The sequence below is a fragment of the Diaphorina citri genome, unplaced genomic scaffold (assembly GCF_000475195.1).
Source record: "Diaphorina citri unplaced genomic scaffold, Diaci psyllid genome assembly version 1.1 scaffold1962, whole genome shotgun sequence".
NCBI classification, from domain to species: Eukaryota; Metazoa; Arthropoda; class Insecta; order Hemiptera; family Psyllidae; genus Diaphorina; species Diaphorina citri.
Window position 1 is genome coordinate 20,691 of NW_007379388.1, and position 24,247 is coordinate 44,937.

Genomic DNA, 24,247 nt, shown 5'->3' on the forward strand with positions numbered 1-24,247 from the left:
AATTGCGACTAGAACGACCTTCTGGCATACTGCTGGGTTGTTGCGAGAGTGAAAAAAAAGTGTTAAAAGCTTGTTTTGGCAGTAAAAACTGACCATCGCAAATGGGACTGAAATGTCCCTTTACTCTTATAGGTACCTACAGAACATTTCTCACGGCTTTCAACCCTACTGACTAAATAAACAGAAAAAAGTAGACTTCCCCAAAAAATTATTTAAACTGGCTAAAGGTGCGTTTAAAAATAGCCGTCGGACAGTTCAGTCGACATCGTCGATGAATGTCGATTCACATCGATCTACAGCCGTCGACTAGGTAGGTATGTTTAAGACTAAAACGTCCCATTATGACAAGAGTTTGACCAACAACTAGGAAAGTTATATGATTCTTCACTTTTTTCGATCTGGCCCTCTCCTGGACGATTCGTTCGCAACTAGTCTTCTCCGACATTTGTATAGGTAATAAAAATTCCCCGAACTTCCACAGGAGACCAGGGTACAAGACTAAAATGTCCCATTATGACAACAGTTTGACCGATAACTAGGGAAGTTCTATGATTCTTCACTTTTTTCGATCTGGCCTTCTCCTGGACGATTCGTTCGCAACTAGTCTTCTCCGACATTTGTATAGGTAATAAAAATTCCCCGAACTTCCACAGGAGACCAGGGTACTTTTTTTAACTTTGGTTTTCCCGGCGACGTTATTTCAAATTTAATACTTTTTAATTTATTTTTGTATTTGTTTTTTTTTCGCTCTAAGCAAGAACAAAGCCATGTGTGGAGTTCGGAGTTTTTGAAATAATTAATGAGAAATAATGTTTGCTGGCATTATTTGCTTTAATTATATAGGTAAGTTGACGTAGGTACCTGTCTACCCATTTTTTATACATAATAGATCAGTTGCGCTTACTTGGGTGATGTTTCAAAGTCATAGAGCAGGAAAAATGAGGACCAACGGAATTTTTCTTTTTCTTCTACGTCTTCTAGATACCGACATAAATCGATTTAAAAAATACCGGTAAATCGTGAACTTTGACGTCACGGCATACGCTCCCGTTGGCGATGACGTCACATCAAATGTCCCGATCAAAGCTCCCTCGCAGGCAACGCATTAATGTGTTTGTGCGCATACGTTTCTGTGCAGTTCTTTCTGCTCCTCCGCTAGCGCGCTTGCATAGTGGCGCTACCTAACGGACGAAAAAAACAACTGCGTAAAGTCTGACGTCACACACATTTGAATTCTTTCATTAGAACGGAAAATGGAAATTGAATTTTCGACCTTTTATAGTTATTACTTTCTATTTTTTCGGAGTTTTGACCTCAGATTTGGATTTTTCCCAACTTTTTACATATGAATCGACCATTTATTTATAATGTTTACCCATTTGCAACTGCTCCATTTAATATACCCTTGAAGGTAGTAGTAAGTGTAAGTAGGAGGTGCAGCTTTTGTGACTACCTCCCTCTTTTAGTGCGCAATTTCTTAAGCGCTTAAAATATCTTATTAAAACTGAAGCTGCAGATAAAATGAATCAAGAGAAACCAAAGCTAAATTATAAACTCGTTCATAATCAAGAAATAGCTAGAAGGAGAATAGCAAAAGTATGTATGAGCGAGATAGGGAATTAGAAATAGAGACAGGACGATAAGGAAAAGCAGGAGAGACACATATGTATAGAGAAATTCTTAGAAAGGAAGAAAGAGGTAGAAACGGAGATAAATTTAAAAGGGTAGGGGGAGTAAAAGATAGAGACGAAATTAGTGGTGTACCTCAAGTGGTGTCTCAAATAGAAGAACATAAATTCCATTTAAATAGAGAGGAATTATTCTGGAAGAAGGAGGGGAAGACAGGGAAGGGAGCTAAATGTAATAAGCGTAATAGCATATTTGAATATTAGTATTCTTGTATTTGTACCACAGGAGATAGAAGTCGGTAGCCTAAAGAGAGGTACACCCAACCCATCCCCCATTATTACTCTAATAATTTAGTCAATACGATTACTTATTGGTAAGGGAAATTTAAGTTTTGAAATAAATTCAAAGGGATTCGCGTCCCGAATCGACATTTTGGATATTTGGCAAGCCTACTTATACTTAGACTTATGTACTCACTACTCTGTAGGTAAGGACTTACCCAGAAGGAACGACGAGTTAGAATGGCGGAACGGCATACTCTGATACCTCGCGCCCATTTTCCCCTGAGCCGCCATTATGGTGGCCTGACATTTGATCTTGATCTGGCCGTTGCGGAAATGCCGCGGCTCTGCTCGGAATTCGAGCTCGGTCCAGGTGGCCTTGAGAAAAGGGTCGGCTCGGGTCGGCAAATACTTTTCGCTCTCCGGCAAAATCTGGGAACAGAGAGGGATAATTTGGGGTCTAGTGACTCTAGTGAACCAATTGGAAATTTGGAACACATGTGTCATCATACTTCTTCAGGCAGACTCCATTTGTCAGGGGTCCAGGTTTATGTTCTTGAGATCAATTTAACATTTACGTAGGTATAATTTGAAAAAAAAAGAGGAAGAGGGTAGGGCGTTTTCTAAGCTCTAGGTCGTGGGTTCGATTCCCGCCCGGGCGGATTTTATCCTAAACAGATAATGTTCGTTCTCGGAACGGCTGGCTTTCTCCTATCCTGTATTCCTTCCCTCTTCGTTATTCTTCTCGTCTATGTACATACTTATGTAGGACTCTTATGTACTTCTGAGGGATTCCTATATACTTATATAAGATTCCTATGTACCTACAACTGAATTGTGTTGAAATTCTACGATTCTGAAATATTACGTATACTTTGGCAGCTGAAAATATACATTTCTTTGCATACATTACTTTCTTTTTCCACATTTTTTATTATAATTTTCTTTGCTGGCGCTTTTGTCTTCATCTTCAGCTTTTTTTTTCTCTCTCTCTCTCATGGAAATTTTTTCTCTAAATTGAAAGAGAATATAAGAACTGAATGATGGTGGAAAAACGGTTTTAAATTTCAAATCTACAACTCCAGTTCTTCTCTTCCTCCTTCTTCTCCTCCTCCACTTCCTCTGTCTTCTTTCTTTTTCTCCTCCTCCTCCTTCTTCTCGTTCTCCTCACTATTATCTCTTTTTTCCTCGCTTTTCTTTCTATTCCTTCTCCTCCTTCACTTCCGCCTCTTCTTTCTCCTCACCGACATAAATCGATTTAAAAAATACCGGTAAATCGTGAACTTTGACGTCACGGCATACGCTCCCGTTGGCGATGACGTCACATCAAATGTCCAAAAAATGCCGGTAAATCGTGAACTTTGACGTCACGGCATACGCTCCCGTAGGCGATGACGTCACATCAAATGTCCCGTCAAAGCTCCCTCGCAGGCAACGCATTAATGTGTTTGTGCGCAGTTCTTTCTGCGCCTCCGCTAGCGCGCTTGCATAGTGGCGCTACCTAACGGACGAAAAAAACAACTGCGTAAAGTCTGACTTCACACATATTTGAACTCTTTCATTAGAACGGAAAATAAAAAATTGAATTTTCGACCTTTTACAGTTATTTTTTTTTTGGAGTTTTGACCTCAGATTTGGATTTTTCCCAACTTTTTACATAGGAATCGACCATTTATTTATAATTTTTACCCATTTGCAACTGCTCCATTATTTTTAACTACCTACCTACCTACCTATAAATTATAATAGGTAGGTATTCACTAATTGTTTTCTTCTCTTTTTTTTTAATGTCACTTTACGACTGCTAAGAGTGCTGAAGTTTTTAGCGATGGAGATTACCCTCCATTTGGTGATAAGCTACCCACCTCCTCATATCAACCGCAGCGAGCCTGAATGGGGCCGGAAAATTCATCCGCACATACCAAAGTCGTTTGGTCTGTATTTTATCCGGATATCTATCACGCGTGTGTCAGCGTCTTATCCTAATCCATATCCACTTGTCCGTTCGAAAAAAAAAAAAATCGTGTCGTGTCGTGATCACGCGTGGGTCAGCGTTTTACCTTAGGCAATATAAATAAGCACTATTATTATTGATATGGGGGAGGGAGAGAGAGAGAGAAAAGGAAAAAAGAAGAATGGGATGGAAAGAGAAAAGGAAGGAGGGAGAGAAAGAGACGAGGGATGGGAGAGAGAGAGTAAGGGTGGAGAAGAAGGGAGAGAAGTATTGGAACAAGCCGTACGGACCGTACGCTAATGAACATTTCCGAATCATTCCGAATAGTTTTTAAAAATTCCTAAAGGGTTGGGGGGGGGTGCTCCGTAGAGTTTACAGCAGTTGCTTGGTGCTCCGCGGCCAAAAAAAAGTTTGAGAACCACTGCCCTAAAACAATAAAAAGATTAGGCAGTCTGAAAATAGGTACAAATTATATTGAGGGGTGGGGGGACGGGGGGGGGGACAGGATAAATTATGGAAAAATAGGAAAAATACTTGAAGCATGATGCGTGAAACTATTTTCACTATAGGTAGGTACCTACTACATACCTATTTACTCACCTAGCTACCTTTGTATGTACGTATCTACCTAGCAGGGCCGTATTTAGCCCGCTCTCTATATCTTATCCTAAAAACTACCATCTGCTTTGTAAGCGCTAGGCCGAGGCTTTCATTCCCTTCCTGAGCGGATAATGTTCGTTCTGGCTTTCTCCTATCCTGTCTTCCTTCTCTCTTCGATTGCGGGACGATAAATCCTTACGAGTTACAGTCCCCTCTATCAAAACCCCTAAAAAATATCCGTCTAAAATTTGGAGCATCCCCCCATAAAAGCTACTGTTAAGAATATTGTGTCCCCCTCTAAGGGAGTCCTTTGTGAAATTCTGAATACAATCCTGCTAGCTACATACCTAGTTCGCATTTTAGCCTGTGGTGAACAAATAATAACAGAACACAATATTGCCTCGTGGTGATACATATTGGAAAAATGAGGTTCCCGTCAGTATATTGTCGTCAAATGTCATATGTTTAGAGACTGCAGGATATGCTCTTTGCATTTCATGTAGTTAGCGACTACAAATATGCATTTCATGTATTTATAGCGTCTACAAAATAAATATGCTCTGTGCATGTTTAATGCCTATAGATATGCTCTTTGCTCTAGGTCATATTTAGTGGCTAAGGATAATCACTCTCAAAGATGAGTTATAAATGTTATAATGAGTTCAAGAGGACAACCTATGTTAGCTTGGAAGATTCGTAGATTTGTATAAGTTTAACCCATCTTTTGGGGCAGTTGCCCTACACCTAAGCCTCAGAGTGGGCTATTTGTGGAGTTAAGCTGTTCGAAGGTAGAGCTTCTGCCACTTTGACATTTGCCGCAAATTTTGACATGTTTCGTTCAAAACTAAAAGATTATTTAATTGTTAAAAGTTGTTTCATTCCCTTCTTGAGCGGATAATGTTCGTTCTGGCTTTCTCCTATCCTGTCTTCCTTCTCTCTTCGATTTCGGGACGATAAGACCTTACGAGTTACAGTCCCCTCTATCAAAACCCCTAAAAAATATCCGTCTAAAATTTGGAGCATCCCCCCATAAAAGCTACTGTTAAGAATATTGTGTCCCCCTCTAAGGGGGTCCTCTGGGAAATTCTGAATACGATCCTGCTAGGTACCTACATACCTAGTTCGCATTTTAGCCTGTGGTGAACAAATAATAACAGAACACAATATTGCCTCGTGGTAATAAATACATATTGGAAAAATGAAGTTCCCGTCAGTATATTGTCGTCAAATGTCATACCTATGTTTAGAGACTGCAGTATAATATGCTCTTTTCATTTCATGTATTCATGTAGTTAGCCACTACAAATATGCATTTCATGTAGTTAGCGGCTACAAATATGCATTTCATGAAGTTGGTGGCTACAAATATGCTCTATACATGTTTAGCGCCTTCAGGTATGCTCTCTGCTCGATATCATAGTGGCTTAGGATAATCACTCTCGAAAATTAGTTATAATGAATTCAAGAGGACAACCTACAAGCCTACAGCCTACTATGTATGTTAGCACGTCACGTGACGTGATAGTAGTGTGACTCTCCTGAACGAAATCACCTACAACATTAAGGTGCGTTTTCACCAACGCGACTTTTGTCGCGCGACAAAAGTCGAATAGTGGAAACGTGTCGCGCGACACGAAAAAAAGTCGTGCGACCATGCGATGTCTATCCGATGAAAGTCGGTCCGGATCAAAGGAATGTCGCGTAGCAATGCCAGTGGAAACGTGTCGCGCGACTCTTCATTTTAGTTTGTTCCTTATTATGAGTGAGAGTGCTTTAATTTTAATAAAATTTTAAGGTCACGCCGCGCGACAAATGTTGCAAGTGAAAACAGGTCACGCGCGACAGAGGTCTCGTTGGTGAAAACGCACCTTTGTTGGAAAACTTTGAACTACATCTTTCTGACTCCCCGTGACTTCACGTGACGTGACGGTAGTGTTTTTCTACCTTTAGCAATGCTGTGATACCCACAAAAGTTGTTGTTGTTGTTGTTGTTGTTGTTGTTGTTGTTGTTGTTGTTGTTGTTGTTGTTGTTGTTGTTGTTGTTCCCCTGGGAAAAAATTCCCCTTTTCATTCCTCCACCTCCGGAAAATTTCCCCCCTTTAGGTGAACACGGGGCAAAATGGCACCTCTAGTGCTTATGAGGTCCAAACTAAAAAAAATAAAAGTCACACCGATATGTAATTTTGTAACAAAATAAAGTATTAGGTATTTTGGCAACAAATTAGATCAGACAATAACGATATAATAATATGTATTACTGGAAAAAAAAAAAACTAAAAATATTTTTATGAGGTTACCAAAAAAGACCGTTTTGCCCCAAGGCTGGGGTAAAATGGTCCTATACCTTATACACGCAAAACACCTTGGGGCAAAATGGACCCCTGGAGCACCCTCTCCAATTAAGGTATAGGGTACCATTCTGCCCCAGACGGTATAAATCCATTTTGCCCCAAAGCGTCAGGCATTGCATCAAGCACTCGTGAAATTGAAAAAACCTCCGTACTCTTCGAAAACAAAAGATAAAAGACTCAACCACAGATCAAAACAAAGATAACACTTGCAGGAATAGTTCCTAGTCCATCCCAGAGAGCTCAGCGCTTCCTGGCTCCTAAAAAGGGCGGGTTATTGTTTTGCCCCGATGTACCGTTTTGCCCTGTGTTCCCCTACCTCCAAAACATTCCCCTCGATTTACATGAATGCAACACGGTTGTACAAAAACTCTCAGCCCAAATTAATGGATGTGTTTTCACACATTTCCTAATTATTGTGAATTTATGAACACTCGTACCCTCTGCCATAAAATTTAATATTTAGCTTCCTAGCTCCTAAAAAGGGCGGGGTACCGTTTTGCCCCATGTTCCCCTACCTCCAAAACATTCCCCTCGATTTACATGAATGCAACACGGTTGTACAAACACTCTCAACCCAAATTAATGGATGTGTTTTCACACATTTCCTAATTATTGTGAATTTATGAACACTCGTACCCTCTGCCATAAAATTTAATATTTATAATTACCCTACTCACTCCACTAGGGGTGAAATATATTTCGGGGTGGTTTTCTTTGAGCTGTTCTCAAACATGTGTCAGAGATTTTTTTTTATGACCGCTGTTTTTCTTCATTCGTAGGAATGAAACAAACCTGCTACATGAGACGCATATGGTCTGTGTCGTAGTATGCTCATCCCGTAGTATGAACCTCACGAGATGGACGATAAGAGACGCAACACTTATATAGATGATGGGTCAAAGGAGAAGAATAAGAAGAGGAAGAAGGAGAAGAAGAAGAAAAGGAAGAAGACGAAAAAGAAGACGAAGAAGTATAAGAAGAGGAAGAAGGAGAAGAAGAGGAGGAAGAAGGAGGAGGAGAAGAAGAAGAATAAGAAGAGGAAGAAGGAGAAGAAGAAGAGGAAGAAGGAGAAGAAGAATAAGGAGAAAAAGGAGGAGAAGAAGGAGAAGGAGAAGAATAAGAAGAGGAAGAAGGAGATGAAGAAGAATAAGGAGAAAAAGGAGGAGAAGAAGGAGAAGAATAAGAAGAGGAAGAAGGAGAAGAAGAAGAAAGCTGCAATTGGTCGAGTCTCTGATTGAAGGCTAAGAACCACCAATTCTAATTCCAAATCCAAGTTTTGAGAATCTTGGTTTCAAGGTACGGTTGGGACACGTCATAAAATCTCTCTCTCTCTCTCCTGTGTTGATCTGGCCAGCAAAAAGTTTGTCAGGGGGAGGGAAAGAGAGAGAGAGAGAGAGAGGAAACAAAAACTATCAGAACTTTTGTTATAACCGAGTGATGGTAAGAGAGAGAGAAGAAGAGAGGGCGAGAGAGAGAGGAAGAGGAGGACGGGGAAAGGTCGAAGAGAAGAAAGAATACTCGAGAAGAGAGAGAGAGAGAAGGAGAGAAGAGAAAGATGGGATGAAGGAGAGGGGTAGGGGAGGAGAAGAGAGAGAGAGAAGGAGAGAAGAGGAGAATTAGAAGAAATAATAGGGAAGGAAGAGTGGAAGAGATATGAGGAAGAAAGGAGAAGAAGAAGAATGGGATAGTACGTAGACACTTCCGCCATCCTCTAACTATCCCGTTCCCTAGGGAATAATACAAACTCTGGAAGACATCAAGACACCATTAAGATTTCCTGGCTAGTACTCTAACTAACAACTAGAGAGGTAGAGAGAGAGAGGTAGAGGTAGAGAGAGAGAGAGAGCTATTGTCGCGACCAAAAACCAAGTTTCGACTTTTTTTATGAGGGAAATGTAACTGCTAAGGTCTTATCGTCTCGAAATTGGAGAGAAAAGAATGATAATGTAGGGATCGACCAACAAATCAATCAAATAAGCAAACAACCAATTCATCAAACAAAGCAAACAACCAATTCATCAAGATTATGGATCAATCAACAAAACAACCTACCAACCACTATTTTTCCCTTGAAAATGTCTATGAAATAGACGAAACTCCGAGTCGGGATAAATAACCAACTCGTAAGTGTCCATTTTCATAAATAGGTAAATTAAGTAAAATACCTAGTATTTACAAAGGATGTCAAAATTAAATAAATTCATTAATAGTGAACCTACCAATCAATCAAACAAACAACCAATCAGTCAATCAATCAATTAGGCAAATATTAATCACCTACCTCTTCATCATTGATGAACCACCTCAGTTTGGCTGGGGGATGACTAGGGCTGGAACTACAGTTCAAACTGATGTCGTCCCCCACATGGTATACTTTGGCCGTGCCTGAGATCCGGGGTGGCACTTTCGGAACGGCTGAAATCAGATAATGAGAAAACTTTAATAAGTTATCTAACTTACCACTATACCGCCGTTTTACAGAGAGACCCAGGCCATAGTGTTTGTGCTCATTAGATATCAGGTAGACCTTTTCAGCCGTACCTGTCAGGTCTTTTGAGAACCTCTGCCCTACAAGAACGAAAATTTCAGCCGGAGACGAATAGGTACATTGAGTAACACTTTCCTTTGGGGAACTGAGACGATTTCCCCTCTCACACAGAAAAACACACTGTGGTAGAGCCTGAACTAAAACATAGGAAATCCAAGATGGCGCATTCCCAACCATCGAAGATTCCAAAAGGAAATCGCAAAAGGAAAAACAGTTTTCAAAAGGAAATCGCTTAAATAATCCTGTGACTCCTGTCACCAAATATATGAAAAACACAGACATACTACACAGATTCAAGATCCTCAACTTGAAACTTGGAGTTCTTTTCATTCGTTGAAAAAATGACAGAACGTTGACGTTGAATTAATGTCTAAAAAGTCTGTGATGTTTGTAGCGACCATAGTCTTCAGCTGCATAATGTAAGGATCAAATACATATGTAGAGACGTATACATCCTGTATACATAAGTGACAACATAAGTAGTTAGGCCTAACTATCCTAAGTATAGATTTGTGTTGATAAAATACAAGGTTAAGGCTGAGGAGGAAGTAGGAAAAGCAGCTAGGAAGGTTTTAAGAAAACCCACAGGAAAAACATTCAGGGTGCAACATCAGAAAATAGTAAAAAACTTTCAGAACCAAATTTGGTCCAATCCCAGGAACTCTGGTGGAAAACAGCTAGAGTAATATAATTGTTTACGGTCAAACTTTCTTGACTTGGCGGGCGGAGAGCTCCTTAATTAATTAGTGTGATGCCGGTCACTCACGCTCAGAAATAGCTTCCGAACTAGGTCTGCAGTCAGACTGTCTGAGCGTAAGAGGCCCGTATAATATTAGGCAGCCTAGTTATAGCCTGAAGGATAGCGTGCCTGCCTTATAAGCGCTATTTTTATTCTAAACAGATAAGATTCGTTCTCAGAAAGGCTGGCTATCTTCTGTCCTGTCCCCCTTCTTTTGGCTAGCTTTCTCCTAACTTACCACGAGTGTTCAGTTTTCCGTATCCGTTTCCGAAAGGAAATTACAAGATTTCAGCGTACCCTGTAATCTGGAACGACTTAATATTATGAAGAGCCACGCTATATGAAATTCGCTAAGTCCCTTTTAAACATCCTTAATCCGATAATAGCCCCTCCACTTTCTCTTCCCTTTCCCCCTCCATTTCCCCCTCCATTTCCCCCTCCCCCTTTCTTCCCTTTCCCCTCCCTTTAAGAAGGAGAATAAGAAGAGGAAGAAGAATAAGGAGAAGGAGAAGAAGAAGACGAAAAAGAAGAAGAATAAGAAGAGGAAGAACTAGGAGGAGAAGAAGAATAAGAAGAGGAAGAAGGAGAAGAAGAGGAAGAAGGAGGAGAAGAAGAAGAATAAGGAGAGGAATAAGGAGAAAAAGGAGGAGAAGAAGAAGGAGAAGGAGAAGAATAAGAAGAGGAAGAAGAAGAAGAAGAAGAAGAAAGCTGCAATTGGTCGAATCTCTGATTGAAGGCTAAGAACCACCAATTCTAATTCCAAATCCAAGTTTTGAGAACCGCTTCTCACTAGTAACAACTCTCTTTACTAAAACTTGAAAAGTTTCAACACTCCTCTACCCCTTCGCGAACCCTACCACCTTCCTGCCCCTCACCAATCCTACACCTAACAGCTGGTTCTCTTCTATCCTGTCCTTTTATCTCTTTGATTTCGGGACGATAAGACCTCAGTTGTTGCTGTTCACGTAGAAAAAGAAAAAGAATCTTCTAACATTGAATACGGTTTTGAGAACCACTTCTCACTAGTAACAACTCTCTTTACTAAAACTTGAAAAGTTTCAACACTCCTCTACCCCTTCGCGAACCCTACCACCTTCCTGCCCCTCACCAATCCTACACCTAACCCTAACAACCCTTCTTTTTCACCACCTAAAACCTAGTACACACCAGCAACATTTTCATCAGAAACATTGTTTCTTAACAATCCAGAAGTGTTTGTGCAACAATCCAGCAACTTTTTTTTACTCACCTGACTGGGTCAACATTTTTTTTCTTTTTCTTTCTTTTTGTCTCTTTCTCTTTCTCTCTTTCTCTCTCTCTCTCTCTCTCTCTCTCTCTCTCTCTCTCTCCCTATCTCTTTCTCCCTTTTTTTCCGATAAAAATGGAAAAAATTTCACAATTTTATTACCTAGATTTTTATGTTTTGCTTCATATGCTTTCGTTTCCATATTTGATATTTTCTTCGTAACGCACTAAATTTAAATTTTGACTCTAAACATTTATTTCAACAGTTGTGCAACAGGTGAAACATAATTTTATGAATAACATAATGATTCCAGTGTGTATCAGGCTTAACCCTATACCTCCCTGTCTGGAATCCTGAAAAACCATAGCACATTATTATTTCATTTTTAATCTCGTTGTAAAAATCTCTATTCATAAAACTTCTGTCTCTCCCCTTTTACCTTTTTGTAACAGTTGTGCAACAGGTGAAACATAATTTTATGAATAACAGAATGATTCCAGTGTGTATCAGGCTTAACCCTATCCCTCCCTGTCTGGAATCCTGAAAACCATAGCACATTATTATTTCATTTTTAATCTCGTTGTAAAAATCTCTATTCATAAAACTTCTGTCTCTCCCCTTTTACCTTTTTTTAGCTTTCTCTTTGCCCTTCTCTTTCTCTTTTTCCTTTCGTCCTCCTTTCTCTACATTCTTCCTTATTTTTCTTTCTGTTATTCCTTGTCTCTTGTTATTTTCTTCTTCTTCTTCTTCTTCTTCTTCTTCTTCTTCTTCTTCTTCTTCTACCTATTCTCCTTCTTCTCCTCTTTGTCTTCATCTTCTTCACCTTGTTTTTTTTACATTGTTTTCCTTCTCCTCCTCCTCTTTTTCCTCTTCCTCCTCATCCTTCTTCTTCTTTTTCTACCTATTCTCCTTCTTCTTCTTCCTCTTTGTTTTCATCTTCTTCACCTTGTTTTTTTTTACATTTGTTTTCCTTCTCCTCCTCCTCATCCTTCTTCTTCTTCTTCTTCTTCTTCTTCTTCTTCTTCTTCTTCTTCTTCTTCTTCTTCTTCTTCTTCGGAAAAACTGGGGAAAGTTGGTATAGGGTGAGGGGAAAACTGTGGAAAGTTGTTGTAGGGTGAGGGAAAAACTGTAGAAAGTTGGTATAGGGTGTGAGAAAAGCTACGTCAGAGATAGAAGTTGAAAGTGGTTGAAATGAAAGAACAATGTGAGTTTTGAATTTTGAACTCAACTGTTGTTTTCTTATGGCCATGACTCCTAAGAAGTGGACTAATTCCCTTTTGGCTAGATTTTATTTTAAATTTAACATTAACTAATCAGATTGTTTAATCCAATGCGTTTAACTTAACCCATTAGTCCCTTAATTTTTTTTTTTTCGTTTGATTTTCATTTACTTTATGTTTAATAGTATCTTCTTCTTCTTCTTCTTCTTCTTCTTCTTCTTCTTCTTCTTCTTCTTCTTCTTCTTCTTCTTCTTCTTCTTCTTTTAAATAAAATTGTCTAATCTTTACGTGTCCTAACATAAAATCCTATAGTTATAGAACAAAGAGTAAACATGTAACAGATTAAAATCAAAAAGCTGGTAACAGGCCCAATGTAAATAGCATTCACACTGAGATTAACAATACCAGTTAACAAGTTAGCAAGAATAAAAAACAATAAGGGATATTGATTTATAGCTTTAAAAATCTCTGGAACATTGCTAGCTTTTTTGGTAAAATTTATTAATAGAGCTTCTGACAAAAGACATAGGATTAGTATTAAAACACTAACAAGAAGTATGAATAGAATATAACAACTGTTGGTTAATCTACGGGAAATACCAAATGCAGAATAGGTGTAACCAGTTAGTAAGCCTAATACTACAGAAGCTGCACCCAGTTTGAGAACAAATTCCATATTATCTCTTACTTTTGCTCCTCTTTTGTTTGGAAATTGCAATCCAATTGCAACACCGCCCAAATACAATGATAGATATCCCAAGATGGAAACAATTCCTTCCCTATTGGCATCCAGGAAATTGTTTCTCAGTGCATTTGATAAAACCCAATCTTGTGCTCTATACATCAAGATCATCTGTTGCATAACAGTCAGAGCTATAGTATAAAAGTAAAGAGATGAAGGTTTCATAAATGGTAATGTAAGAGGTACAATAAATTTAATAATGGAAAGAATGAAGAAAAAATTCAAATGCACTCCGTACTCTGTGATATGTTGTTGGTAGTTTAATGATTCTAAAACTATAACTCTTGCTGTTCCCAACACAATCAATGGAACAGTGTGTTTAATAGATTTGTAAAAGTTATTCATGTTAATGGAATTAGTGTCCATAATGTTAACAGGGGTAGTCAATGCATTTGAAACAATATAAAGACCAACACCTGCATCCATTACACCAAATCCAAATGTTTCTGTTTTGGCAAATCGCCTTGGAAATATTTTAAAGTCAACTCCCAGTATTGCAATAGCAGAACCCATATTAACAATACATCTGAAATATGTAATTGTTGGTCTCTTTGGTATTGCAATAACACGCTCTATGTTATCATCGTCAATAACTGAAGTAAAAGATAACATGATGAACAGTAGGAGAGTCATTAAAATGAAGTAGAAAGCAAAATAGTTGGAGAAAATTGTGGTAAAAGTTATCATTGGAAGAGCAATGCAAACAAATTCTACCAAGTAGATAAGGAAGTAATTAAATGCAGGACTTTTCCTCGGATTTGATGGATTCAACAAGGTATATACAATCAACTGTGAAGGTACAATCAGTAATGTGGGGGACATTAGGATGGTTACACTCTCAGCAAATGTTGTTCCATTATTATTGGAGATGAATTTCTCATGGAGAAATCTATAGTTGTTGTTGATTCCAATGTTTGGTATAAAATCCATGGTGTTCAAAGAATTAGATTACCATGGCTTATGTGAAAACTAATGAATAGAAAACACAAACACAGGTAAGAAAGTTTTTTCTTGTAGGTAATTTACTTTACCAATGCAACTGAAATGCTCTTAGTAAATCAGAAAATGCACAAACAGAAGAATACAAAATACAAGAAACCGGAAAAGTGGAAAACCTTTTAAATTTCAATTTTTTAAAATTGAAAATTGATCTCTTCTCTTTTCAAAAGCAAAAAGAGTTTTAACACTACGGTCAACGTTGTCCAACTCACCGTTTGATGTTTTTAAGTAAACAGCGATATTTCCATGGTTTTTAAAATTGAAAATAATTGATCTCGTTTCAAAAGCAAAAAGAGTTTTAACACTACGGTCAACGTTGTCCAACTCACCGTTTGATGTTTTTAAGTAAACAGCGATATTTCCATGGACCAATCAAATTAAATTATTGTGTAAACAAATAGATTTCATTGGCTGATCATTTGATCATCCTAAAAAATCGCCTAAAAACGGTGAGTTTTCAACCGCAAATAAACTGTTTTTTTACCGCGAAATTTTAAAATTTTGGAAAAACCAGATCAGTTTGGAGTGGATAGTGGATAGAGGAATGACTCAGATTTGATTTTTTTCATCAGTTATCATTTCGTTGTGTCTTTGGTGTTACATTTTATATCAATTGAATTCTCTGACAATGGAAAATCACTTGTTTAATCTTAAATTTGCTGCAAAAGAATTGGAGAGGAATTCCAAAAGATGTGAAAAAGAAGAGAAAGCTGAAAAATTGAAAACAAAGAAGGCCATACAGAAAGGTAATTTAGAAGTAGCTCGAATTCATGCTGAAAACGCCATCAGACAAAAGAACCAATCCATCAATTATTTAAGAATGAGTGCTAGAGTAGATGCTGTTGCCAGTCGTGTGCAAACTGCTCTCACAACTCGTAAGGTTACACAGTCCATGTCGGGAGTGGTCAAGGCCATGGATGCTGCTATGAAATCTATGAACCTAGAAAAAATCTCTGGTCTCATGGATAAATTTGAAGAGCAATTTGAAGACTTGGATGTACAGAGCTCTTACATGGAAAATACTATGTCTCAATCTGTGACCACATCTGTGCCACAGAATGATGTGGATAGTTTGATGAAACAAGTTGCAGATGAAGCTGGATTAGAACTTACAATGGCACTTCCCTCTGGTCCAGACAGTATTGCAGCTTCAAGCCAAGTGTCACAAGAGCAAGATGAGTTATCCCAGAGACTTGCTAGATTACGACAAGCTGAATAGGTTTCCGCAATGCCTAAAATTTCCTATTGTAATAAGAATATGCTTCAAAATTATTTTAAAGCAACAAATAAACCGTATTAAATATAAGTAATATTACAAAAAATATTGTTTCATAATTGTTGAAATAATGCATCTTCTTGTCCTAACTACCGGGGATTGAAGAATATTGTACCAAATTGGTCATGGGTCACTGTTCATATTTTTGAAATAAGTGAAATCATTCTTGTTGTTTGATATACCAGGTAGTGCTTCAAACTCTTAACATCCATACAACTCTTGGCATGCTTGATATAAAATATTTCATTTTATACCATAATGCAGCCCCTCATTTTTATATAATATATATTTAATATTTCCCCCCAAGAAAAGGTAAACAGGTTTACTGATAATGACTTTAAAGTACTCGGAGTCTTTTATTATGAAAATGATGGTGAAACCATAATTGTGTATGTATTAGGTACTTGATTACTTCATGGAAGTAAAATACCTACCTATTTATGTTAGTACCTACATTAACCTAATATAAATTATATTTAATATTTCCCCCAAGAAAAGGTAAACAGGTTTACTGATAATGACATTGAATTACTCGGAGTCTTTTATTATGAAAATGATGGTGAAACCATAATAAATTGTGTATGTATTAGGTACTTGATTACTTCATGGAAGTAAAATACCTACCTATTTATGTTAGTACCTACATTAACCTAATATAAATAATTTATCCTTTGTTTTATTCCATATTGTATACTAAGGTATTTAGTTGTAATAATAGATTTATTTTTTATGTCATGTATATCTCTTTCATATTTATTTTCTATATCTTATTATTATTTTACCATTGAAAAAAAAAAAAAAAAAAAAAATGTGAATGATCTGATAGGTGGATGGGACCTTTTTCTTCCATTTCTACTTTGCCCTCCACTATCCTCCCCTCCTTCCATCCTGTCATCCACCGTCCAACACATCCTTCTTATTTTTTCCCTTTCCTCTCTTCTTTTTCCCCTCTTTCTTCCTCGGTTTTACCTCTTTCTCGCCCTCCTTTCACCATAATATCCTTTCTCTTTTCTCCCTCTTGAATTTTCTATCCTGATGCTCTCTCTCCCTTGATTCCCCCTCCTATTGCAGTTTCCTCCCTTGGTTTTTCCACTCTCTCCCCCTTTGTCTTATGCAATATCCTCCTCGGTGGCGTAGTGGTCAAGGCGCTCGCCTGGTAAACAGGAGAGCGTGGGTTCAATCCCAGCCGAGGTATGGAATTTTATCCTCAATATAATTTGAAAGCTAAAGCCGCTAAAACAACAACAATGAGTAGTGCTGACTTTGACTATACTTATTCAATGCTTTCTGAGCTTGAGCAAAATTTGAAGGAAATAGAGAAATCACTGTCAGGTCAAGAAACGTCTAGGATTCCTAAACATCAAACATTAAGGAAAATAGCTTATTATGAACCTAATCAGGCATGTGTGGATCCTATCTAGATTTAAATCCTTGCATAATACTTACAATGATTGAGCTTGAATTAGAATTGACATCTGTGATGGGACATGACAAACTGTTTAAGCTGGTCTCTGATCCTTGTCTTGATGAGCTGAGAGAGAGTTTGGAATTTGGCACAAACTTTGGAATATCAGTGCCTGTCTTCTCCCGAATTTTACTTTTCATATTGTTGAACATGATGGAGGAATATTGGTAAATTCAAATAGGCTACCCAAAAGGAATCAATTTACAAATAAGTAAAAATCACTGCCAACAGAGCAGGACTGTGCTCCTAACATATTGTCTGGTTTGTATAGATATGACAAAATATTGTTACACATGGTGTTATGCTAATTTTACAACGGAAGTTACAAGAAAACACAATTAAAACCTTATCACACTGCATACATTAGGGCAAGTTTCAATTGACTGAACAAGGTTAATTTCATTAGCTTTCTTGTAGCACAAACACAGGAGTGACAGGACACTTCTCAGGTGCAAGTACCTAGAAATGAGAGAAAAAAATACGCAATGAAAAAGGGACTCACTGGTTACAGATCAATCTGGGAAAGCCCTCATAAAATGATGTGACTTTTAAAACAGCTTAACGTCTATTGGCACTAATTAAACAAGTTTAATTAAATTTTTATTCGAAAGTAATAACTCATTTCTTTTTTGAAAAACTTGAGTCGAGTCGACTATTGTTGGTTGTTGGAATTGGAATCAGTCGCAGTCGGAAGTGACGTCACACGCTGATAACGAGCAGAAAAAAAAACAAGGCGATTTTTTTAATGTGATTTTTCGTTGGATCTGGGGCCCGTTCCCTGAAAAACTTATCACTATCCTCGCACAGTCAAGGGTCCCACTCCCAAGAAAAAAGATAAGGCTGATACCAGATTTTCCATTTTCAAACTTTTCAAGTTTGAAGGGTTTTATTTTTTCACAAGAACTTCATGAAAACCCTTGCATGGCAGAGCAAGCAAACATTATCTATCCTTATCCATGCTCAGATATTCAGTAGCCTTGTGGGCTTCCTTCCATAATAAAAAAAAGAACTTTTTCCTTCTCCTTCTTCTGATAGTAGATTTGCTAATTTTTACTTTTTAGTCTTAAGAAAGAAATTAATCCAAGAGTAAGAGGTAGGAAATGAAACAAGGAACACACATTAATTTGCATCTGTAATTCTCTAATGAACATAGTATGCTGGAAACCCTTTATTATTTTACCTTTTTTATTTTAGAATAATTTTAATGTTCAAAACAAGTACATTTTTCTTGGACAGGAATAATTATAGAAGGTAAATTAAATAAACTACAAACAAATAAAGGAAAATGGAGAAAAGATTAAACAAAAAATGTATACCTACTGATAGCAACTGCATTAGAGAGATACAAACAAAATTATAGAACACATGAACAAATGTTAGGTGTTGAGTTGTTGAGAAAGGAAAATAAACATGAACAACCTCCATTTTCTGTAATGAACATAGTATGCTGGAAACCCTTTATTATTTTACCTTTTTTTTATTTTAGAATAATTTTAATGTTCAAAACAAGTACATTTTTCTTGGACAGGAATAATTATAGAAGGTACATTAAATAAACTACAAACAAATAAAGGAAAATGGAGAAAAGATTAAACAAAAAATGTATACCTACTGATAGCAACTGCATTAGAGATACAAACAAAATTATAGAACACATGAACAAATGTTAGGTGTTGAGTTGTTGAGAAAGGAAAATAAACATGAACAACCTCCATTTTTGGAAACAAGATAATAATAGGTGGTACCTATTTAATGCTAAAACTACACTCACTCTGTCATTGGTTAAGAATTACATTACAAGTCCACTGCACAGAGATTCAGAAATGAGGTTTGTCCATTGTGGTATTGAGAATAATAGGTAAATAAAAAAAAACTTAAATAAATACTAACTAAATCTAATGAGATCAATAGAATAAATAGACTACACATAATATTAGAACTACCTACTAAATTTATACTGAGGTGAATTATTATTAAACTAACCCTCAATATGGCAAAACTGCCAATGTCTTTAAAATCAAATTTTCATTGTAATTTATTTTATGAATTTATGCTAAACTAGAAAATAATTGTGCTAAAAAGTGTATTTTTAGAGGAAATAAAAGTAGATGTGAAAAATCCATTTCCACTGATCTAAATTTGGAGTAGAAAATATTTATACTAGATACCATTTTTGTAGGTATTTAGTATTATTATACTGATACATCAAAAACCTTGGTTTGAATTTGATATGGATTTTTTTTTTTTTTTTTTTTTTTTTACCTTTCTCCCTCTTCCTCTGACTCTCTAACCTTCTATCCATCTCTCTCTTTATTCTTCACTTATCCGTCTCCTCCCCTTCTCTTTTTCCTCTCTCTCTCCCAATTGCTCTTTCTCTTTCTTCTTGCCCTCTTTCTCAGAAAAAAAGGTACCTGCAGATCGGTTCAGAAAATTGAAGCTTTCGTATGCGAATATGTCGTACAGTGTTTACATACGGTAAAATAGCATACGGACGGTACGGTACGATATTAATTTTTCCCTTGTTTACATACAATCGGTACGTAAGGTAATCATTTTCCCTTTGTTTATATTCCCACGGTTAGCTTACACGCAGTGCTTCTCAAAATTGTTGCCAGCGAGGCCCACTGAAGCTTTCGTATGCGAATATGTCGTACAGTGTTTACATGTGATAAAATATCATACGGACGGTACGGTACGATATTAATTTTTCCCTTGTTTACATACAATCGGTACCTACGTAAGGTAATCATTTTCCCTTTGTTTATATTCCCACGGTTAGCTTACACGCAGTGCTTCTCAAAATTGTTGCCAGCGAGGCCCACTTTTGAAGACTCCAATTTTGCCGGGCACCACCCCCCACGAATGTCGTATAGGAGTGAACATAAATATTATTTTAATACCGCCGCAGGCCTTTTTTATTTGGCCTCCGTTCTCTGTTCGATTCTTTGTCTCATCAGTTTTTTAATCTTTCTCCTATAAAATAAATAGGTATCTAAATCTCGCGGAACACCTAAGGCGGTCCACAGTTTGAGATGCACTGATGGCTTACAGGCTTGCTGGGTCTGGAAAAATTCTTGTGGAAAATGATTACAACTAGAGCAGTGAAAATATAATATGTTCCTCCTACGCTACATTGAGTTGGTAAAATCCTTTTTACTTTCTTTGCTTATTGAATGGAAATCCGTTAATCTTCTTCTATTACATGCATTTTTTTTTCATCCTGTTGGGATAATGTTCGTTCTCGGAACGGTTGGCTATCTCCTATCCTGTCTTCCTTCTCTCGGGACGATAAGACCATAGCAGTTACAGTTCCCTCTGTCAAACCTCAAAAAAAAAAATCTTTTGTGAATCGTATCATTTGTATGACCGCCTGGTATCTCAGTATGTATGCAATGTGCCAAACACTATAGAAACTGGTGGATGTGCCATTTCCCCCCCCCCAGTATTTTTCCCACATCTTCAGTACCTATAGCTTCCTACTCGGGAATTCGGAACAATTGGAATTATTCACAACTCACGAATTAAATATACGAATGTTTCAAACCTCACAGAGTCTGCAGAATGCTGACTGCGAGACGCTCTTGAAAACAATCGTGATGATTCTACTTTGCCGTGCGTCAGCAAAATTGTATTTCTTCTTTTCTTCAGCATTAATTCAAGACAAAACGACTTCTGAATCGTGAAATTTTTTTGTGATTAATTGATGTTTAAAACTCGTGCTAGAGAGAGAAAGAAAGAGAAGAAAGAGAGAGGGAGAGGGAACGAGACAGAGAGAGAAAGATACGTCAGAAAACTGTCAAAATATGCAAAAACATGCACTCATCTTGGTACTCAAAAAGAAAATGTAGCGGTACTTACATGTACAATAACATTATCTACAGGGAACGTACTCTTAGAAGGCCGAATTCCAGGCTTGAAGGTGTAGAATGCTTCATCATCCTTGTACCTGGAACAAAATCAAATTGTTGTATTGTGATCCAATTCTTAAACAAAGTAGTAAAATGTAAATACATAGTATGTAGATAGTAAAATTTCACCACTTCGGCTTCACATCCATAAAGTAGAATGAATAGAATCCTTCCTCGAATTTGGTACCTATTTAACTATTATGAATTTATGATAACTACCTACATATGTACTTCCAAATACATTTTTGATAGCATTTTTGATACCTATCTGACTACAGGGGTGATAAAAATCCTATTCAAATTCAAATAGCACAGAATATTTTTTGTACATTGACGTCACTATTATTCTAAACCTTTGAATCCTTTGATTAGTAGGCAAATTGAATTTTTGACCTTTTTAAAGATTCATTTTCATAATAATAAATTCTTTATTGTTGAAAATTTCATAGTTTTGAAGTTTTGAACTTGACCTTTTGAACTTTTTGCAATATTTTTCATGATCGTTGACATCAATGACGCATCATATTCAAAATGTTTGCCCCAATGCATCAATTTATCTTTTAAGCGTTGGAGGAGAAGAGAAGAAAGGAAGAAGGCCAAGAGAAGGAAGAGGTAAGGGGGAGAAGGAAAAAGGAAGAAGAACACGAGAAACAAGAAGGAAAAGAAAGAGATTATAGTTGACATCGATGACGCATCATATTCAAAATGTTTGCCCCAATGCATCAATTTATCTTTTAAGCGTTGGAGGAGAAGAGAATAAAGGAAGAAGGCCAAGAGAAGGAAGAGGTAAGGGGGAGAAGGAAAAAGGAAGAAGAACACGAGAAACAAGAAGGAAAAGAAAGAGATAGATAAGGAAGAAGAACAAGAGAAAAGGAAGAGAAGGAAGGAAAGAAGGAAGAAATAGCCAAGGACAGACCATGGTAAGGAAAAGAGATGATAATGTTATTAACATAGGAAGACATAGGAAGCAAGGAAGGAAGAAGGAGGAACAAGAAAAGGAAGACGCAAGGAAGAAGGAAGAAATAGCTAGGGGGAGAAGGAAAAAGGAAGAAGAACACGAGAAACAAGAAGGAGAAGGAAGAGATAGATAAGGAAGAAGAACAAGAGAAAAGGAAGAGAAGGAAGCAAGGAAGGAAGAAGGAGGAACAAGAAAAGGAAGACGCAAGGAAGAAGGAAGAAATAGCTAAGGACAGACCATGGTAAGGAACATAAGGAAGAAGAACAAGAGAAAAGGAAGAGAAGGAAGGAAAGAAGGAAGAAATAGATAAGGACAGACCATGGTAAGGAAAAGAGATGATGGTGTTATTAACATTGGAAGCAAGGAAGGAAGAAAGAGGAACAAGAAAAGGAAGACGCAAGGAAGAAGGAAGGAAGAGAAGGAAATAGCCAAGGACAGACCATGGTAGGGAAAAGAGATGATAATGTTATTAATATAGGAAGACATAGGAAGCAAGGAAAAAGATTAGCAAGGCTTATAATATATGTGAATCGTCCCTGAAGGAGAAATTGAGCTTATTATTCGATAATTCGGTAGGTAGTGTAGGTACTAATTGTCTGGCTGGGGGACGTTAAACAGGGAGTAACTGCTATGGTCTTATCATCCCGAAATCTAAGAGCGAAGAGGAAGACGCAAGGAAGAAGGAAGGAAGAGAAGGAAATAGCCAAGGACAGACCATGGTAAGGAAAAGAGATGATAATGTTATTAATATAGGAAGACATAGGAAGCAAGGAAAAAGATTAGCAAGGCTTATAATATGTGAATCGTCCCTGAAGGAGCAAATGAGCTTATTATTCGATAATTTGGAAGGTAGTGTAGGTACTAATTGTCTGGCTGGGGGACGTTAAACAGGGAGTAACTGCTATGGTCTTATCATCCCGAAATCTAAGAGCGAAGGAAGATAGGATAGGAGAAAGCCAGCCGTTCCGAGAACGAACATTATCCCATCAGGATAAAATCCGCCCCGGGCGGAAGACAGGATAGGAAACCCGCGGCCTAGCGCTTACAAGGCAGACGCACTACCAATTTAAGTAAATTTGAAGCCAGCCACGTCAGCTTGGAGGGTAGAGCATCTCTCTTCTAAGCGATAGGTCAAGGGTTCGATCTCCACCCGGGGCGAACTTTATCCTAAATAGATAAGGTTCGTTCTCGGAACGGCTGGCTTTCTCCTATCCTGTCTTCCTTCTCTCTTCGATTTCGGGACGATAAGACCTCCGTTGTTACAGTTCCCTCTACTTTTTTATTATTATTATTATTTTTTTTTTTAATGCCCCAATCAAATCATGAATTGTGGTAAAGCAGAGAGTCTATTCAAAGGAGGGAGAGTCCTTTACTACATATTAATTCTCATTTATCATCAATCTTTTTATATGTTTATGATTTTTACTTTTTTATTTATGATAGGTACTTTCGCCCCGTCACGCCAATTCGTCCCACATGCATGGTGGTTCATGCTGCATGTTCGTCTCGTCAGAAGGTTATCCCTGATCCCTTATTCCGAGGGATTTTCCCAAGTATTAATTCTCATTTATCATCAATCTTTTATGTGTTTATGATTTTTACTTTTTTATTTATGATAGGTACTTTCGCCCCGTCGCGCAACTTCGTCCCACATGCATGGTGGTTCATGCTGCATGTTCGTCTCGTCAGAAGGTTATCCCTGATCCCTTATTCCGAGGGATTTTCCCAAGCTCATTTTACGCTTGGCACGTTTTTTTTCCCGCCACCTCACTTTTTTTGTCCCTTCCCTTTATCTCTTCATCCCTCCATTTCTCTCTCTCATTCTGTTTTTATTTTCTCCCTTCATCCCTCCCTTTCCTTTCTCTTCATCCCTGCGTCTTTCTCTCTCTCTCTCTGCTTCTTTCCTTCTCTCTCTCTCTCTCTCTCTGTGTTTCTTTCCTACTCTCTCTCTCTCTCTCTCTATCTCCCTTTCTCTGTGTTTCTTTCGTTTCATTTCTCTCTCTCTCTCTCTCTCTCTCTTCATCCCTGCGCGTCTCTCTGTCTCCTTCTTTCTCTCATTCTATTTTTCTCTTCCTCTCTTGCTGCTTTCCCCACCCTTTCTGTGTCTCTCTTTTTCTTGCTTTTTCTCTCTCCCACTCTCTCTCTCTCTCTCTCTCATGTGATGATATTGTGGTGTATATTAAGGGGGGGATATGCATGCACGTTGCATGTTTATTCAGTTTAATTTTCTCATCATTTTATTATTATTACCTATTATTATTATTATTATTATTATTATTATTATTATTATTATTATTATTATTATTATTATTATTATTATTATTATTATTA

The 24,247-nt window shown here is 37.5% G+C and overlaps 3 protein-coding genes and 2 long non-coding RNA genes across 5 annotated transcripts in view; 1 reads left to right on the plus strand and 4 right to left on the minus strand.

The window, feature by feature from the left end:
* The window catches only part of LOC113470961, a 16,750-nt gene extending 5,383 nt beyond the window's left edge, over nt 1–11,367 (minus strand). The window contains exons 1-3 of the mRNA XM_026829763.1: nt 11,352–11,367; nt 9,097–9,230; nt 2,129–2,342 (exon numbers count right to left, since the gene is read on the minus strand). Coding sequence (XP_026685564.1) covers nt 2,129–2,342; nt 9,097–9,230; nt 11,352–11,367 — 364 coding nt within the window. The remainder of the gene's footprint in view (nt 1–2,128; nt 2,343–9,096; nt 9,231–11,351) is intronic.
* A 1,468-nt stretch (nt 11,368–12,835) lies between these two features.
* On the minus strand, nt 12,836–14,471 carry LOC103517789 (uncharacterized protein At4g17910-like). Its single transcript, XM_017447582.2, has one exon. The coding sequence runs from the start codon at nt 14,238–14,240 to the stop codon at nt 12,846–12,848; it is 1,395 nt and encodes a 464-aa protein (XP_017303071.1). The 5' UTR covers nt 14,241–14,471; the 3' UTR covers nt 12,836–12,845.
* A 354-nt stretch (nt 14,472–14,825) lies between these two features.
* LOC103517788 (charged multivesicular body protein 1b) lies at nt 14,826–15,889 on the plus strand. The gene has a single exon (XM_008482832.3). The coding sequence runs from the start codon at nt 14,938–14,940 to the stop codon at nt 15,526–15,528; it is 591 nt and encodes a 196-aa protein (XP_008481054.1). The 5' UTR covers nt 14,826–14,937; the 3' UTR covers nt 15,529–15,889.
* A 1,142-nt stretch (nt 15,890–17,031) lies between these two features.
* LOC113470959 lies at nt 17,032–17,737 on the minus strand. Its single transcript, XR_003393833.1, has 2 exons — nt 17,553–17,737; nt 17,032–17,354 (listed from the first exon to the last, which is right to left on the minus strand). It is a non-coding gene; the product is annotated as an uncharacterized LOC113470959 (long non-coding RNA).
* Nucleotides 17,738–18,279: 542 nt separating this feature from the next.
* LOC113470958 lies at nt 18,280–19,300 on the minus strand. The gene is made up of 2 exons (XR_003393832.1): nt 18,760–19,300; nt 18,280–18,469 (listed from the first exon to the last, which is right to left on the minus strand). It is a non-coding gene; the product is annotated as an uncharacterized LOC113470958 (long non-coding RNA).
* Between the last annotated feature and the right edge of the window lie 4,947 nt (nt 19,301–24,247).

Excerpts from the sequence above, each read along its gene's own strand:
- LOC103517789 (XM_017447582.2), bottom strand. The coding sequence starts at position 14,240 with ATGGATTTTATACCAAACATTGGAATCAACAACAACTATAGATTTCTC.
- LOC103517788 (XM_008482832.3), top strand. The coding sequence starts at position 14,938 with ATGGAAAATCACTTGTTTAATCTTAAATTTGCTGCAAAAGAATTGGAG.